This window comes from Amblyomma maculatum, chromosome 3 (genome assembly GCF_055883805.1).
Source record: "Amblyomma maculatum isolate TAMU_Amacu chromosome 3, ASM5588380v1, whole genome shotgun sequence".
Classification (NCBI taxonomy): domain Eukaryota; kingdom Metazoa; phylum Arthropoda; class Arachnida; order Ixodida; family Ixodidae; genus Amblyomma; species Amblyomma maculatum.
The window spans coordinates 203,826,418-203,841,273 of record NC_139346.1 but is presented as its reverse complement, the minus strand read 5'-3'; the positions used below and the strand labels follow the sequence as shown (position 1 = coordinate 203,841,273).

General features: G+C 51.6%; 1 protein-coding gene across 2 annotated transcripts in view; it reads left to right on the top strand.

Annotated features, from left to right (window-relative positions):
* The window catches only part of spen (spen family transcriptional repressor split ends), a 118,831-nt gene that overhangs the window by 39,388 nt on the left and 64,587 nt on the right, over positions 1-14,856 (top strand). Inside the window, exons 1-2 of one of the 2 annotated variants that reach the window (XM_084599303.1) lie at positions 6,868-7,016; positions 7,681-8,046. In XM_084599303.1, coding sequence (XP_084455429.1) covers positions 6,934-7,016; positions 7,681-8,046 — 449 coding nt within the window. In that variant the 5' untranslated portion in view covers positions 6,868-6,933. Of the gene's footprint in view, positions 1-6,867; positions 7,017-7,680; positions 8,047-14,856 lie in introns of those variants that run through there. The other variant, XM_084599302.1, reaches the window with a different exon arrangement.

The following is a 14,856-nucleotide window of genomic DNA, read 5'->3' as shown; positions in this document are numbered from 1 at the left end:
TGTCTCTTGTGGTAGGGAAAGCGGAAGACGTGCGCCGCTGTCGAACACGATCGCCGAAAGATTGATTTCTCCGTGAACAATTTATTGCATTATTTAACGAGCTCCGTGTTGCATATACATGAGCGTGCCGTCGCAATGGCGGCGGCTAGTACAGGCTGGCTGCGCTGTGCCGCCGGCTTCCATCGGGTGATGCTGGATGAAGCATGGCACTATGGAGAGGAGGAGCAGGGCTGCTCGCACAGGGAAGTGGGGGTGACTGAGGGGGGGAAAGCGTGTGCTTGCGTGCGTTCTTTATTTTGTCGCGCCGAGGACGAATGGGGGAAGGACTGTGGCGGCACGCCATTGGCCCCGTCCCCGGGAAGGACGCGAGGAGCAAGGCGAGTTGAGCGAGGGGAAGACGGAGAAAGGAGGGGAAAAGGCTTTGCCGTAGCTCGTACCGAGGTGTGGGCGCGTGAGAGCCGAGCCGTGGGGGAAAGAAGCGGGCCAGCAAACACAAAGAAGCGCTGGAGCAAAAGCAGCTCTGCCGGAGCCGAGCAGAATACTACACTCGCGCCGAAGGTAAAAGACGAGGATAGAGGGAGAGAGGGCGCGTGCCTGTGTGGTGGTGGGGAGGAAATGAGAAGGAAGAGGCAAGGAAAGAAAAATATATATGTGCAAAGCACAAGAGAATAAAAGTGCGCCGACTCGGCAGTGGTCCAGGTCACGTGGGCTCGTCAGGTGGCAGGAGCGCTGTGGGAACTGCATCACGTGACCTTCCGAGCTGCCAACTCGGTCGAGGGACCGTATACGCACCTGCCGGGCGAGCCGTGGGAAGCGCGCGCGCGAGCGCTGCCCGACCTGGCTTTCTTGGCTGGAGGGGAGGCCGCTCCGGGCGTGTTTTAGACTCGCCCGAAAGGCGCGTTTCTTCCAAAGCGCTCCGCGCGTAACATGGATCTTGTTGCGGACTTGCGGTTGCTTGGTGTATGCGCGCAGCGTGGGGACTGGCTGCTGTCTGGCAGGTTTCGGTCCCATTTGGCGACGCCTTCGCGCAAATATTTTGATTGCACTGCTTTGGCCAGCAGTTTTCACCATCTCGTGATAATAATGCTGGCTTGCGATGAACATCGTGTTTTTTTGTCTCGTGCAACTTGCGTGTCGTAAATTCGACCGTCACTGAAGGCCGTTCAGTGGTCGTAGCAGCACTTCGGCTGGATTGCTTTGCAGGCTGAAGGTTAGTTGTTGGGTTTAACGTCCCAAAGCGAGTGAGGCGTTAGAGACGCTGTAGCGGAGAGCTCCGGTAATTTCGACCGCATGGGGTTCTCTAACGTGCACTGGCATCGCACAGCATACGGCCGCCACTCTGTTTCGCCCGTCATCGAAACGCTGCCGTCGGCGGTCAGGTTTGGTTACTCTGGCGCAGAAGTCTGGCTCTGCGATAACCACTGCGCTAACGTGGACGAGGCCAGCAATGACACCGCCTGTGTAGTGTCACGCCAGGGCACTGCGCCAGCTAGTGCCTTGTTACAAAATTCTCTTGGGCCCGAAAACTGCCACGCGAATGTTGGACGTCCCTTGCATGTCGTGACGGTGTCCCATCTCGTGTGACGATTCTTGCAAGAAATGTTTAATGGCGACAATATATTAAAATACCGCAGTGGAAGCAAGTGACGATGCACTAGGGGGCCCTAGTTGCGGGTTCGTTTTTCTCCCGTTGGTATGGCTAAGAAAACGCTTGCCACATTAATATGATCACTTACAGGCGGGATCAGATTAACCCTTCAAAGTGGGCAAATGAGTATTACCAGGCTTTCAGTGCACCTTTTCAGCGCATGGGTATTGGAGTGCACATCCTCGAATCGCGTCGAAAACCAGCTTACACAAGTTGCGTATATGTACTAGGCTTTCTGTTAGTTTCTCGAGCCATGGCTGTGGGCAAATTTTTCTGCAGACGTAGAACCTCGGCCGCCCTAAGTTCATCGCAAAACGTGTAGGCACAGATTTTTGCTATGAGCAGTTGACTTTTATGTCAAAGGTGAGCGATTGATTAATCACCTGAGAGCTCACTAGGATTGTTAAGGCAGTTATGACCCACATTAGTGTGTCATAGGTTGCCGCTAATAATAACGTGCACTAGTTACTGCACAATGAACAGAACTTGCTTAAACTGTATAACGGCACTGGAGTTATTGCACAATGAACAGAACTCGCCTAAACTATATAACGTGCACTAGAGTCACTATACAATGATGAACAGAACTCGCCTAAACTAATCGGTAGGTCCATACCTCCTCAGCAGATCAAAAAATTAAATGTTTCGTTTGATAATTCAAAGAAAGCGGACTGAAGGAGAACCCTACCATCTGGTGTGTATGCCGTGCGGATAAACTTGAGATCGTCACAATTTGCAGTTGGTGAAAATAAAAGGCGTCCGGAGTATGGATCGCAAATTTAATGAACCTCGCCATGTACTCTGCTGTGAAACGAGGGTCACCTGTGAGATGATGCCCCGGCGCAGCCGTTCTATACTCCGACTTCGCCTTCTGGAACGGAGGGAAAAGGTCTCGCTAACGTTCCCTCGGACATCTTTCCTCAGTGCAGACGTGAAAAACTAGTTAGCCACGGCGTTACCGCCGAAACAGGGATCGAGATAGTGCGTACGTGGCAGCTTCGATCTAGAACTCGTCGCCGAGCGTGCTGCGCAGCCGCCTCGCCGCTACTCCTTTCAGGGGGAGGGCGCTGTCGCTAGGCGCGCTCGATGCTACTGCGGGAAAAACGGGGGGTGCCGCAGCGACCTGCAACAGCCGTCGGCGAATCGTCCAATCAGAGAAGCGCGCAGCTGTCGCGGCCCGAAAACGGGGGAACTGAGCGCGCACGCGCACCGAGTGCAAGGATAAAATAAGCGCGGCGGAGAGAATGAGAGCAAGAAGAAAAAACCCGACAGGAAAGAAAATAAGCTGACGTCGCTTCGCTGGGTTCTGTAGCCGACGTGCCTTTCCTGCGCAGGCTGTAGGAAGCTTGAGTTGGCAGTTTTGTTTTTCTCTTTTTCTTTTCGGCCTTTTGCCGTCTCGTTCTCCTTGCCCTCGTAGCTCCGAGCTAGCGCAGGCTTCGTTCGTTCCTCCCGGCTTATTCTCGGGCGCGGGCTAGCGTACTTTGTGTGTTCGTTTTGCTTTTTTTGGTATTTTGATTATCTTTTTTGTCGTTATCTCTCGAGCTTGTTCTGTGTACGGTGGGCTTGCCGGGGCGCTGCTTGGCTCGGTGTTGCTCTGGTTGCGCTGCGGGGGGGGGGGGGGGGGGGGGGAACTTTTTGTTAGTGCTGTGCTGGCGGCGGCGGCTGAACGCGTTGTGTAGCTTGGCTCGCTGACGCAGCGCGCAATTTGGACCGGCGTGTTTCTTTCGCTGGTTGGGGAGGGGATGGGGCCCGCTGCGACTTCAGAATGACGCTTCGTTTTCTTTTTTTTTTTTTTTCCTGATGTTCTTTCTGACCTGCTAGTTTCTCCAGCTCATCTCGCCCGCTGTGAAAACGCACGTCGTGCGAAAGACGAACGGCGAATGAAAGAAAAGGACGGGGTGCGATTTTGCGAGATAATTACGGGCCGTCCGAAACTAGTGCGAACGTAATTGCACTCTTCGCTGCGCAGCAGCCCTGGTGGCTTCTGCAGTATCCGCCTGCGGCAGCGATCTGCGTTTTGCCGCTCAGGGCGCGGCGCCGTGCCTGTTTTTCGTTTGCTCATGCGGGCGGTGGTGCCGAGAATGTAACTAAAGGCGCGACGTGGATGGTACCAGATGAAAGGCTTCGTTTGCCGGACGCGAAGGGCAGGGCTGGAATGGCGTGGTTGGGTTATTTGTTTTGCCGCTGGACGTGCCAGGCGCCTCTGATGCGAAGGAGCTGAGGGAGCCCTGTCGACGGACGCATTGGCGGTGGTGGCGGAGTACAAATTGTCGCTTACTTGACGGTAACGCCTTTGAAATTTAGTGCCGAACGCATCTTCGCGAATATGGCTTCGATTGTGGTCTGGTATGGAATATAGTAATTTGGTTTATGGTCCGAAAACGTCGTCGACTATGAGCGAACGCCGTAGTGGAGGGCTATGGCAGTTTCAGCCATCTAGCACAGTACACGAGGTGACTGGCGTTTCGCCGAAACGCGGCTTGGAAAATTCGAGCCAAGGTTGCTATTTCTTTGAAACAGGCTTCGTAGATATGCTTAGGTTAGTTAGATTTTTACTCTTTCTTATGGCGCCCCTCTCCTCCTTGTAGTACTCGTAGTAGATGTTGGGAGTCTGGATTGCGCTTACAGCTGTGAATAATTAGCGCAGTTAGGACACCGTAGCAGGCCTGTGGCATTGCCAATACTATGTCAAGGTGAACCCCTTGCGGTAAATTCCAAACTTCTGTTCTTATTGCATTGATAAATGGTAAGAGTGCCGGAGAGCGGGTTGTGGTTGGCACGTAAAGTATTGGCACAATAATGCCCCATTGAGGGCGCTGTAGGTACTGTGTATAAATAAATAAATAAATAAATAAATAAATAAATAAATAAATAAATAAATATGGCCGAACTTCGTCGCACGTAGTTGTGCGCGATGTGAGAGCAGGGGCGCCCTCCTCCCCGTACACTGTCGGTCTCCCTCTCAAGCCAGGTACTACGCGGAAACCATGCTGAACTCTCTTTCAACGCGACGGCGTTGAAGGCCCCGTTTCGCATAAAACCAGGCTTTGTGAGCGAAAATTGCGAGCATGCATTGACACGCGGCTGGAAGTTGGCAGGTTTCATGGCGGGAATTGATTGGTCGGTGTGCTGTGTGGTGTCCACTGACCACGTGGCATTGCCCAGATGGCAGGAGCTGCCAACTCGGGTAGCTCCTCCTCGATGAGAGGATGATATTCCGAACAATCCCACCGGGATCTTTGGGCCCCGAGTCTTTTACATACTGTGTTAAGTTACGACTGTATGCTATAATAAACATGCTTGAGATGATAATTAAGTGTTGATTAAGCGAATTGCAAAGCGGATGCGCTGCGGAACGGCAGCGCAACAGACACTAACAAGGAAAAAAAAAACACCACATGCGCACTTGTTATTTTATTGTACACAAAAAAAAAGCATTGACTTCTGAGGGAACAAGTCCCTTGCGGAGACTAAATAAGATGAATCCTGCACGGCGGGTCGATGCAGCGATGTGAGCGACGATCATCACATGTATTTGAACATATGAAGGACTTGAACACATAAAAGGGCCCACTGTACAAGAAAGGTACTTCGCAATAACGGCCTTCGGCGCAACAAAGACACTAGCAAGGAAGTGCGCACGTGGTTTACCCTTTCTTGTTAGTGTCTTTGTTCATTTCATCATACACCAACTCACCCCTCAGGCCGTTATTCGGATGCGCTGCAACGAGGATCCGCATACGAGTCATTAACGCGCTTAATGACTCGTAGGCGAAGCTTAAATGGCAGCTGAAGCAGTTATACAATTCAACTCAGTTAAATGACTAGAATGTGTGAAGGCTGATGGTCAAGCATGCCAAGTCGTTTTGCGCTAGAATTTAAATTGACGCCGTAACCGCTGAAAAAAGCTGTTTCGGCGTTCAGGCTTCTCCACATCACATGTTGTGGAGTAGACACACCGATGATGACGTCATCTGCATAGTTGATGCGTTTCCAACGCATAAGCTCTTGCACTCAGGTGCAAAAGCAACACCGACAAAGGTAAAGGCCGCTAGGCGGTGTTTGGCGACTCACAAAAAAAGGATTGGTCTAAAGCGCTTGAAATTGAAACGTCACCGATAATGACGTCACCGTGAAGTTTCTCCGCATTGCTTTGCTGCCGTGAGGAGAAGCCTGAATATCGTCGCGATTTAATGGCCTAGTATTGCATATATGTTTAAGTGGTACCGCAAAATCACTTCGTGAGCTTAGTGTACAGGCATATATTTCAATGCGTGTGCATCTCGTGAAAAACCCAAAAAGGTGGCTCACCTTCCCTTTATTTTTTTTATTTTTTTTTTTTTTTTTTTTCGGAACACCATGCATAGTTAGAATGGAAGCGCCCCCTTTGAGAGCGAGCCATAAAACCTTCCCTGTTGGTGCACGGGGCACTAATTAGGCATCAGACAGTTCCACGCCAAATGGAGCCTCTTGCCTAATTAAGACAGCACCGCTGCTCTGTTCGTCCAGCGCAGGTCAGCCTGAGGACTACCTGCTTTCCTGTCGGTCAGATGGAATACATAGGGAACGCTGAGCAGTTGCTCTTTGCTTGCAAGATGTCGAGCAAAACTTTTCGGTGAATCCTTACGGGGTATGCGCAGGCACCGATTTCTTCGCAGGCCGCTTGAACTCCGCCAGACGCAGGTCGTGTCTGCTCGTCGCAACCTCTCGGTGCTCTCTGTTCCTTTATACTGCGTAGAGAGTCGCCCTGTGTTGGGCGAAATTCGCAGAGCTGGCACTACGGCGATGCACGAGTGTTTGCTGGGCCACTTGATCGGGGGGATGAACGGGCGTTAATAACGTGTCGTCCCGTTTGCCTGCGCATGGCCGGAAGTATAGTTTTCCCCTCTTGCGATATATGACTGATGTATATGCGGCTACGGTGAATGTTTTGCTAATATGGCCACATTGCCGCCGCGCTCTGGCCCGCTTCCATCAGCAACGGTCTCCTGCCTCCGCAAACGGGGAAAAGAATTTTTGTTTCTTATTTTTTTCTTCCCCTAACGGCGCTGTAAGCTGCTTTTCTTTCCTGCCACCTCTTCACGCCACGATGAGCGCTGCTGCTGCTGCAGCCCCGCCGCTTTCTTATCCTGGTGACGTAAAGTCGTCGAGCAATGCGGATGTTTTCATCGCCCGCGAATGCCGCGCTGGCGTCGCAGTTTCTGCTGTCCCATCAGCAGGATCTTCGTCAGGGCGGTGGTTGTTCTCCCTGCCGCCCCTTTTTCCTCAGTCGCGCCAGCCCCGTTATGATAGAGCCCATGTGTGGCTATTCCGCTCGGCCGAGGCTGCCCTATGCTCGCGCCTTGGAGTTGTCTCTAGGAAGGAAGAGGTAAAAGATTTTTCCTCGCGAGTGCGCATGCGTGAAGGGAGCGCTGCCTTCGAAAGCGGAGGTTGGAATGAGTTGTCTTATTATGGGACAGAGATGAAGACGCCTTCACTTCCTAGCCTGTATTTAGTCGTTACTACGCAGCACCTGTGGAGGGAGCTGGTGCAAGGCCACGCCAACCGGAGAAGAGTTTGCGTGTGGTGGTGGCGGCGGACATCAGTGATAAAAATGCATTGTTATCGCTCATTTCGTCCTCTTACGTGAATACGGTGAAATGCGCAATAATCGTTTGTGCGGGCAGAACAAATGCGGGCCTGAGGTGCCCTTGTTGACGGAACCGCTTGGAAAATGCGTGCCGCAGTGGGAGGAGCATTGTTGTCCCATATAATGGGCTTCGTGCCGCTCTTGGATGAGTTCAATTTATCAGTTTTTAAAAGCTGGTCTTCGCCGTCAGTTCTGTCTTGCTGTAGCGATCTAGCCCCAGGGTATGTGTGGCTTTATGGCAGTGCCATCGTAGCGGTTGGTGACGGTTGACCCACGCGGCTTGAATATCTGCCCCCGATGGCAGCTTCAGACGCGTACTGTACATGTTCTCGCGGCCAGTAAACCCTATTTGCGCAGTGCGCTGCTCTAGAAACTGGTTTGAACCCTACCTTCGTGTCTGCAGGTATGGCAAGGTGCAGAGCGTGAAGATCCGTCGTGATGCGGACGGCGTGTGCGCGACGGTGTCATTCATCGACCTCCGGTCGGCGGCCAAGGCGCACGTGGCCGAGAACAAGCTGGACGAGAGGCTTCTCAAGACCGAGTACTACGAGCCGGCCGCGGGGTTCGCGCTGCACGCCGAGGACGGCGTTCCACCCGCGGCCTCCTCTGCGCCGCCACCCAGGGTTCCTCCGTCGTCGGCGCTCGCGCCCGGAGTTGGAGGCGGTGGTGGCGCCTCCTCGCTCGTCACTCCGGGCTGCCCCCCTTCGGCGGCTGTCGCGCCCCCAGGCGCCCCCTACGCACCCCCGCAGGGACCTGCCAGGAATCCCAGGTACTTGCCGTGCCTGTGTTTGTTGACGCACCGATAGGTGCTTCCCCGGAACCAGCTCGTGGTAGCTGGCTAGCTTACTATTCAGTGTGTTGAGTACGTGTCGCGACTTTCTGGCATGCGTTTGAGCGCGTCGAGGACAAGTCGGCGCCCGAGCCTATTCTTGCAGCCTACTCAACTGGCGTGTAACGTGTGTCCTGCCGTGTTTTTCCTCGAAATATGCGAAGCTTGCCGCGTAACCTAAGGAAATGTGGTCGATAGGACAGGATTCGCATGTAAATTGACGTCAGTCGGCAGCTTAGAACGACGGAAGCGCTGCTGGCCGAGCTCTCGGCTTTGTCTTTGCGAACGGATTTCGCGCGGCCTGGTGAGGACCTTTGTTCTTGCTGACGTTTCTAGGCGCGAGATTTATTCTTTCCGTTGGCTGCTCATTACCGACACTTGTTACCTTGCGTCAGGAACAGTGCTGTCAGCGTTGCGCAAATAAGTGGCATGTTTCTTGCGCGATGCCTTTTGAGGGCCTACTTCGTTGCACATCTACGGTACTACGCAGTTGCCTGGAGTGCGCGGATAGAATTTGTCTGTTGCTTCTGCGCGGCGCGGAAACATGCTGCCTGAAAATTGCTTCATGCTTTTTTTTTTCTTTTTGCATTTTTGTTTCCGACCGTTTGTCTTTGTTGGTGTTGTAGCTGTAACAAGATGAGGGTTTGACCGAGCGAGCGAGCTAGCCAGCGCAAAGGACAGACGATACGTACTTAAGAAAGAAAGGAAAGAAATAGAAACACATTAAGGTTCCTGCGACGTTCTTCGTAAAGCAGTGTTTGTGTGTATCTTGTGCGCACTGGAGCCCCGGTGTTCGTGCCGATGCTGCGGATACGCCACCGCTGTGCTGGCCCCCGGATACACAACGCAACTGTGTGCAACCCTGGCAGTGCGGTTCACGCAGCAGTGCCCGCGGCGACGAGTGAATCGAGAGGTGCCAAGACAGTGCGCCGGACGGATGGATGGATTATGATCGCCGCCCAGTTGTGACGACCTCACTATGTTCCCTCACACATCCTCCCAACTTTCCCCCATCCGTCGGCAAGCTGCGGCGGATCGTCTCCCAGGATTACCCTCCTTGGTTTACACCACAGTCCCACGGTTGTTGTTTTTAGTTTTACGCTTTCCACGCCGCCTTGCCCCTCAGCAGCAGCAGTGCGTGGTCACGGATTAAGCGCCCAGCCACGGATAGATGGCGCCACCGGTGTTGGTGATGCACCCTTCCCTCCCATCTGGCCCAACCCCTCCCTCACGTGAGTGTGTGCGTGTGTGATTGTGACGTCGCGACGGCCGGCGGAATCTCCACCTGGCGTCTCATGCTGCCTGCGACTGCGTCGACTGTTCTGCTTGGAGTATACGTGGTCCCGGACTACTTTGCTGGCTGTGCAGACGTCGGAGCGAAAAAAAAAAAAAAAATGAAAATTACGGCACTCTGCTATGTGTGAAAGAGTTTATTCGCTGGCTCGCTCGCTCGTTTCAAAACGAAATTGCATGGATACGTTCTACTAACGAAATTTTGCCAACCCCCGCAGGTTGGACAGCTTTAGCATAGCGCGATCCGTTATGCTGCACCCAGCTACACGTTAGACAAACGCTTCAGAAGATAGGATTGTCTTCGGAGCCAGTTACATATGCGCAGATAGTTCGGTAGCGGAGACGCATCAGCGTGTGCGTATCCCAGCAGTATATTAAACTCGCGGTTGTGCCGGCTTGATGATTACTGTAATTATTATATCTCAGTCACTCAGACCAGACCTGATTGTTCTGTTGTGCGGCTTGTATGAGCGGGCCAGCCGTCATGGTAACAAGTGATGAGGCGCTGGTCATGCATGTTCCGCAGGCAAGCATTGCGTGACCTTGTGTGGGGAAATAAGAAGGAACGGTGGAGACGACGTCTCCGATGAGCCCCCGCATGAACCGCACGCAAGTCGTCGTTACTGCCGTCAAGTGCGGAGGCGATGAAATGCGGACCGCGGTGTGGCATGACTAGAAACGAAACGACTCGCCTAGAGTGACGCAAGCTGTAGCACATTGCTGGCCCCCTTTGTTATTGGGACTGTTACTACTACTGTTAGCGAACGTTCGAGCGCTGCTGGCCTCTTGCTCTCCTAGCATTTGCAGCACCTGTTCCATAGTTTACGGCTGCCGTCGTGCTATATAGTTGAGTTGGGTTGTAGGGAGAAACATTACCGACAGTGTCGTACTCTGCTAAGTGTGCTCCGCCTGTGATGTTAATGCTGCGACCGGACGTGCGCCTCGTGAACGCGGTCGAAGTCCGCCCGCCCTCACGCTCGTTTCCTGCGACAAAGAAGGTGTGATGGGAAATGATGGCGAGAGTTCAGTAACCCAACGGCGCCATTTTTCTCTGTTTTATTTATTTATTTTCTTTTTGGAGCCTTAGCGTCGTTCGGTTTTTGCGGCGGCTGCTCGCTCTGCCGTGCAGTTGAGTTCAACCAATGATAATGCATCCACGTGAGTGAGAAAGTAAATGGTTTCTCCTCTAAGAGAAACGCCTAGAGCACAGTTTTCGATTAGGGTGTATTACTGCGGCAAAGGAAAGCCATACATATTTCGCAGGGACTCTTTAGTTGAAGTAAAATTTCATTTTGGTCAAAGAATCGCTCGCAGAACCACCGTATGTCCGGGGCAATCGCTCTACCTGCTAAGCTAACCTTAGCAGTCCCTTCACCTGCGAGACTGAGTAGAATGGTGTGCGTGTGTGTGTGGCCTTCTTCTGTGACCGTATAGCTGCTTTACGGTGGGTGGTAATGGCTCTCTTATTGAATGAATGCTTACCTGCTTTGATACGCGTTTAAAGGCCGTTTCGTGTGTTTTGTTTTTCTTTGTTTTTTAGGGGCGGGCAGCAGCGGCTAAACATAGCCGCTGCTGCCCGCCCGTTTTTAGTCACTTTTTCTGGTGCTCGGAAAGGAAGCAACTGACAGGAGGCTCTCCAGTTCGCCTGCGTGCTCCCATCCCAGCTCCCACACTCCAGCTCTGTCCACTCGGTGTGTCTGAGAAATGCGCAGTCGCAAATCGAGGTGTGTAGGGGACGCGTTTGAACGCTTCCCATCGGTTCCCCGCTGTTCAAGTGGAATACTGGCAAGTGTTCCTAGAAAACGGCAGTATTAAGAAATTCCTCTGCTTTATCCATGGTTGGAAATGCGCAAATGATTGCAACCTCGCATCCCTCGCAAGTGGTACGTGTACGTAGTCACAAAGGCTCAGATTTCGGCGAATTCACCCTTGCTTGCCCATTTCTTGCCCAAAAACGATTCTCATTTGCTTATTGCAGCACTCATCTTCGTGTGCGGTATGGATTCTGTCGGGTGACCTTTCCCGAGAGTAGGTGCGAAAACTTTCCAGCGCTCGCCCTGCTTTCGTGTACTGCGCGGGCGACGAGCTGCTTTTCCGCGTCGCGTATATCCCCCCCCCCCCCCCCCCCCCTCTCTCTCTCTCTCTCGTCCCCCATTTGCGCTCTTTTTCTCCGAAAGTTGCCGCTTAAAATGCGGACTGCGTTGCGTGTGGCCAGTCGGCGGTGCTGGCCTTGTCGTCTCTTGCCTGAACAGCTCCAGCAGAAAAAAGCTCCCGGGAAAAAAAAAAAAAAAAAAAGCGTAATAGTGGAAGAAAGGAGAGTAAGGAATATCTAGAATCGAAACGCGAACAAAAAACCCCGTCCAGCCGGCCGGCCTGATTCGGGTTTTTCCCGTCGTTTCAGCGGACAATGAAAATGTCGTCGCTGACGTTTTTCCGTGCCCACCCGCATGTCTTTCTCTTTCAGCCGTGCGTGACGCGAGTGCTGTATGTATATCTCTCGCTCCTCCGTCGCTCTCCATCGCCACCCTGTCCCTGTCGCGTTATCTGTGTTGTGCCCGCGCCGTGGTCCTCGGATAGGCGCGTTTGGAACAGAGGACAAAAGAAGCGGTGAAACATTTTTTTTTTTTTTATGCCCCGCGCTAGCACGCATAGTCATCACCCCGTACCCAAAGGGGGAGCAATCCCCCACCCACTTTAGTTATGTGTTCTTCGGCTTCTCTTGCGGGTTGGTGCATGGGTTTTTGAAATGAAGCGCACGACGATGACGATGACAGCACTCGTGAAGGAAGCCAGCACTCAGAGGTAGTCACCGGGGGCAACAAGTAAACAGGGGTTTCTGTTTATCCGCGGACAATTGTCTTGCGTTTCTGCTCTTGTTTCTTTGTGTGGTCAAGGGCAGGGTTGGATTAGGAATATATCTCTCTTTGGTGTGTCGTGCGCCGTTCGAAGCTTATTCTCCTCGACTCGCCTGTCCAAGGGTCACTTGGTAGTCGGCGCTTTGCCGGTCGTTTACTGGCCAAATGTTGTGCGGTACTGTGGCGGGAAGCCGGATGGGGGTTGCCTGGCTCATTCAGGTCCCACACTGACGTTGCTGGATTAGAGGAGGTGGGAATGGGGCGAAAATGCGTCTTATTCTGCATTAGGCATTGAGAAGGCATCATGAAAAAGCCTGAAACACGATGTCATCCGCCGAGTTTTATTTAATCTGTGGCCGCCTAGCTGGGCAATGTGGTTCATTAAGACGGGCTCAATTGGCTCCATGCACTTCGTCTTTGGGAACCACCGCCCATAGCAGCAGGCGCACCGCCGCGCTGCGTGCGAAAGTGTCTTCTTCGTTTTTACCCCCGCCGTTCCGAGGTGAAAGCTTTGTTACGCGATGGCGTAAAAAGCTCTTTAGATCGAAAAGGCGTCGCCGTAACTCAGATTTGAGAAAAGCGTGTCGGAGAAACTGCGCAATTTAATAAATTTTTCGACACAGGGGTTCGAACCCAGGCCCTATGCATGACAGGTAGGCACGCAAGCGTAGGTCACGAAGACATTTTTTTTTTCTTATTGTCTACTTTAGTACACTGTACAGCCAGGAAATTATGAAGGGACTTGGCGAACATGTTTTCACAGCACTGAGCTCTGAAAACGTCCCACAGAATCATTATCATGTCCTATGGTACCCCACCGTCGTTTTTAACCGGTATAGCGATTGCCCTGAGGCATGACTGGTGAATCGTTTAAGGTTCTCTGAAAGACGTCCAGGTGGAAAATAAGGTCCCAGCAATCTATAAAAACATAGCCTTTTTTTTTTAATTCTTTTTTTTTTTTTTTTTACATTTGTTGCGAAGAATGCGATTAACTAAGGGAGGATCTTACGAAGCCATGGTTGTATGTATATATGTGTATATATATATATATATATATATATATATATATATTTCAATTATATTGTCTATTTTTCCAGAACAAAAAAATGCATCTTGGGGGAGGTTCAAGGGCTAAAAGGTGCTTGAAACAGCTTGGCAGAGGCCCAAGAACTTTTGAAACTGTCATTCAGCGACAGAACGCACGTGAACTGGATCAAAGGAAAAGTACAAAAATAGAGATTGAGAAGGGGGTGTTTATGCGGAGTTCAAAGAAAAATGACTTAGGACGGATTTACTGGCATTTTCTTCGCCGTTTTAAAAACATCTTGTTGACTGTAAGGCTGCCATCCTGTACAGAAGAACTAGCATCAAGATATCGACTTTATTCATGGACAATATTTTGTGGCTCTACAGCCAAGGTTAGGCAGGAAGGGGAACAGTCAGGGGCCTTTCTCCCTGTTATAAAAGCAGCAGGGCAGACACCAGGACGCCTCTCACTGCGTTTAATACCCGACTGTCCATTCACCTTCCCGGGTTTCGACACCAAAATTATAGAAGGAGGGCAGACACCGGGCCGCCTCTGACTATCTTTAATTCCCGGCTGTCTCCTCTGCCGTCAATACCACAACATGGCGCCCAGTCTCTCTCACGCGCCCCCAGTTCAAAACTTCTTCCTCGTCGCTCCGCTTGCAGATTCTTGCCGAATCTGAAACACCTGTCTCCCATGGAGAATAGGTTTTCGCATTCAACTCCCCCCCTCGCCGTATTACACCCCTACTCCCAGATCAATTAAAGGGAAATGAGGGTGCTCGTTATAATACATGAAGGAAAGAAGCCGACAGTCGGCGAGGCCAAGGAAAGCGTTGGGGATGGTACTTTATGTCTTTTTTTTTTATTGTTTACTTGGATAATCACAGAAATTAGCAATGTAATCAATCCAGGGGAAAGATAATTAAACGCAAAGTAGAAGAAAAAACAACGTGCCGATGGTGGGAACCGAACCCACGACCTCCGAATATCGACGCGATATTCGGAGGTCGTGGGTTCGGTTCCCACCATCGGTACGTTGTTTTTTCTTCTACTTTGTGTTTAATTATTTTTCCCCTGGATTGATTACATTGCTAATTTCTGTGATTATCCAAGTAAACAATAAAAAAAAAAAGACATAAAGTACCATCCCCAACGCTTTCCTTGGCCTCGCCGACTGTCGGCTTCTTTCCTTCATACCCCTACTCCCAACAATACAGGCCTTCAAACTTCTTTTCACTGTGGCTGCATGGGGTCACCTGGAAAAAATGCGTCTGATACGCAGTGCACCGATGTGCCCTCTCTTCTGAGGCCTATCAGCATCCTGAAATGAAAATGGGGGAAAGAAAGGTGATCACATTCTCTATTCCCCCCTCCAGCGTCACATACTCACCCTCTATAGTTTACTTCGCCTGCTATTATCCGTGCTCAAAACCAGCGAGAATTGGACGAAGCGAGAGACCCTAAAACTGATGGCATCCACTTTACGTGTTCTTCAACCTCGCCTTCGCTGTGTGAATTATCGGAGCGCCGAACACGCGTGGGCAAATAATCCCTCCTTTTAGCGTGTTTTGTT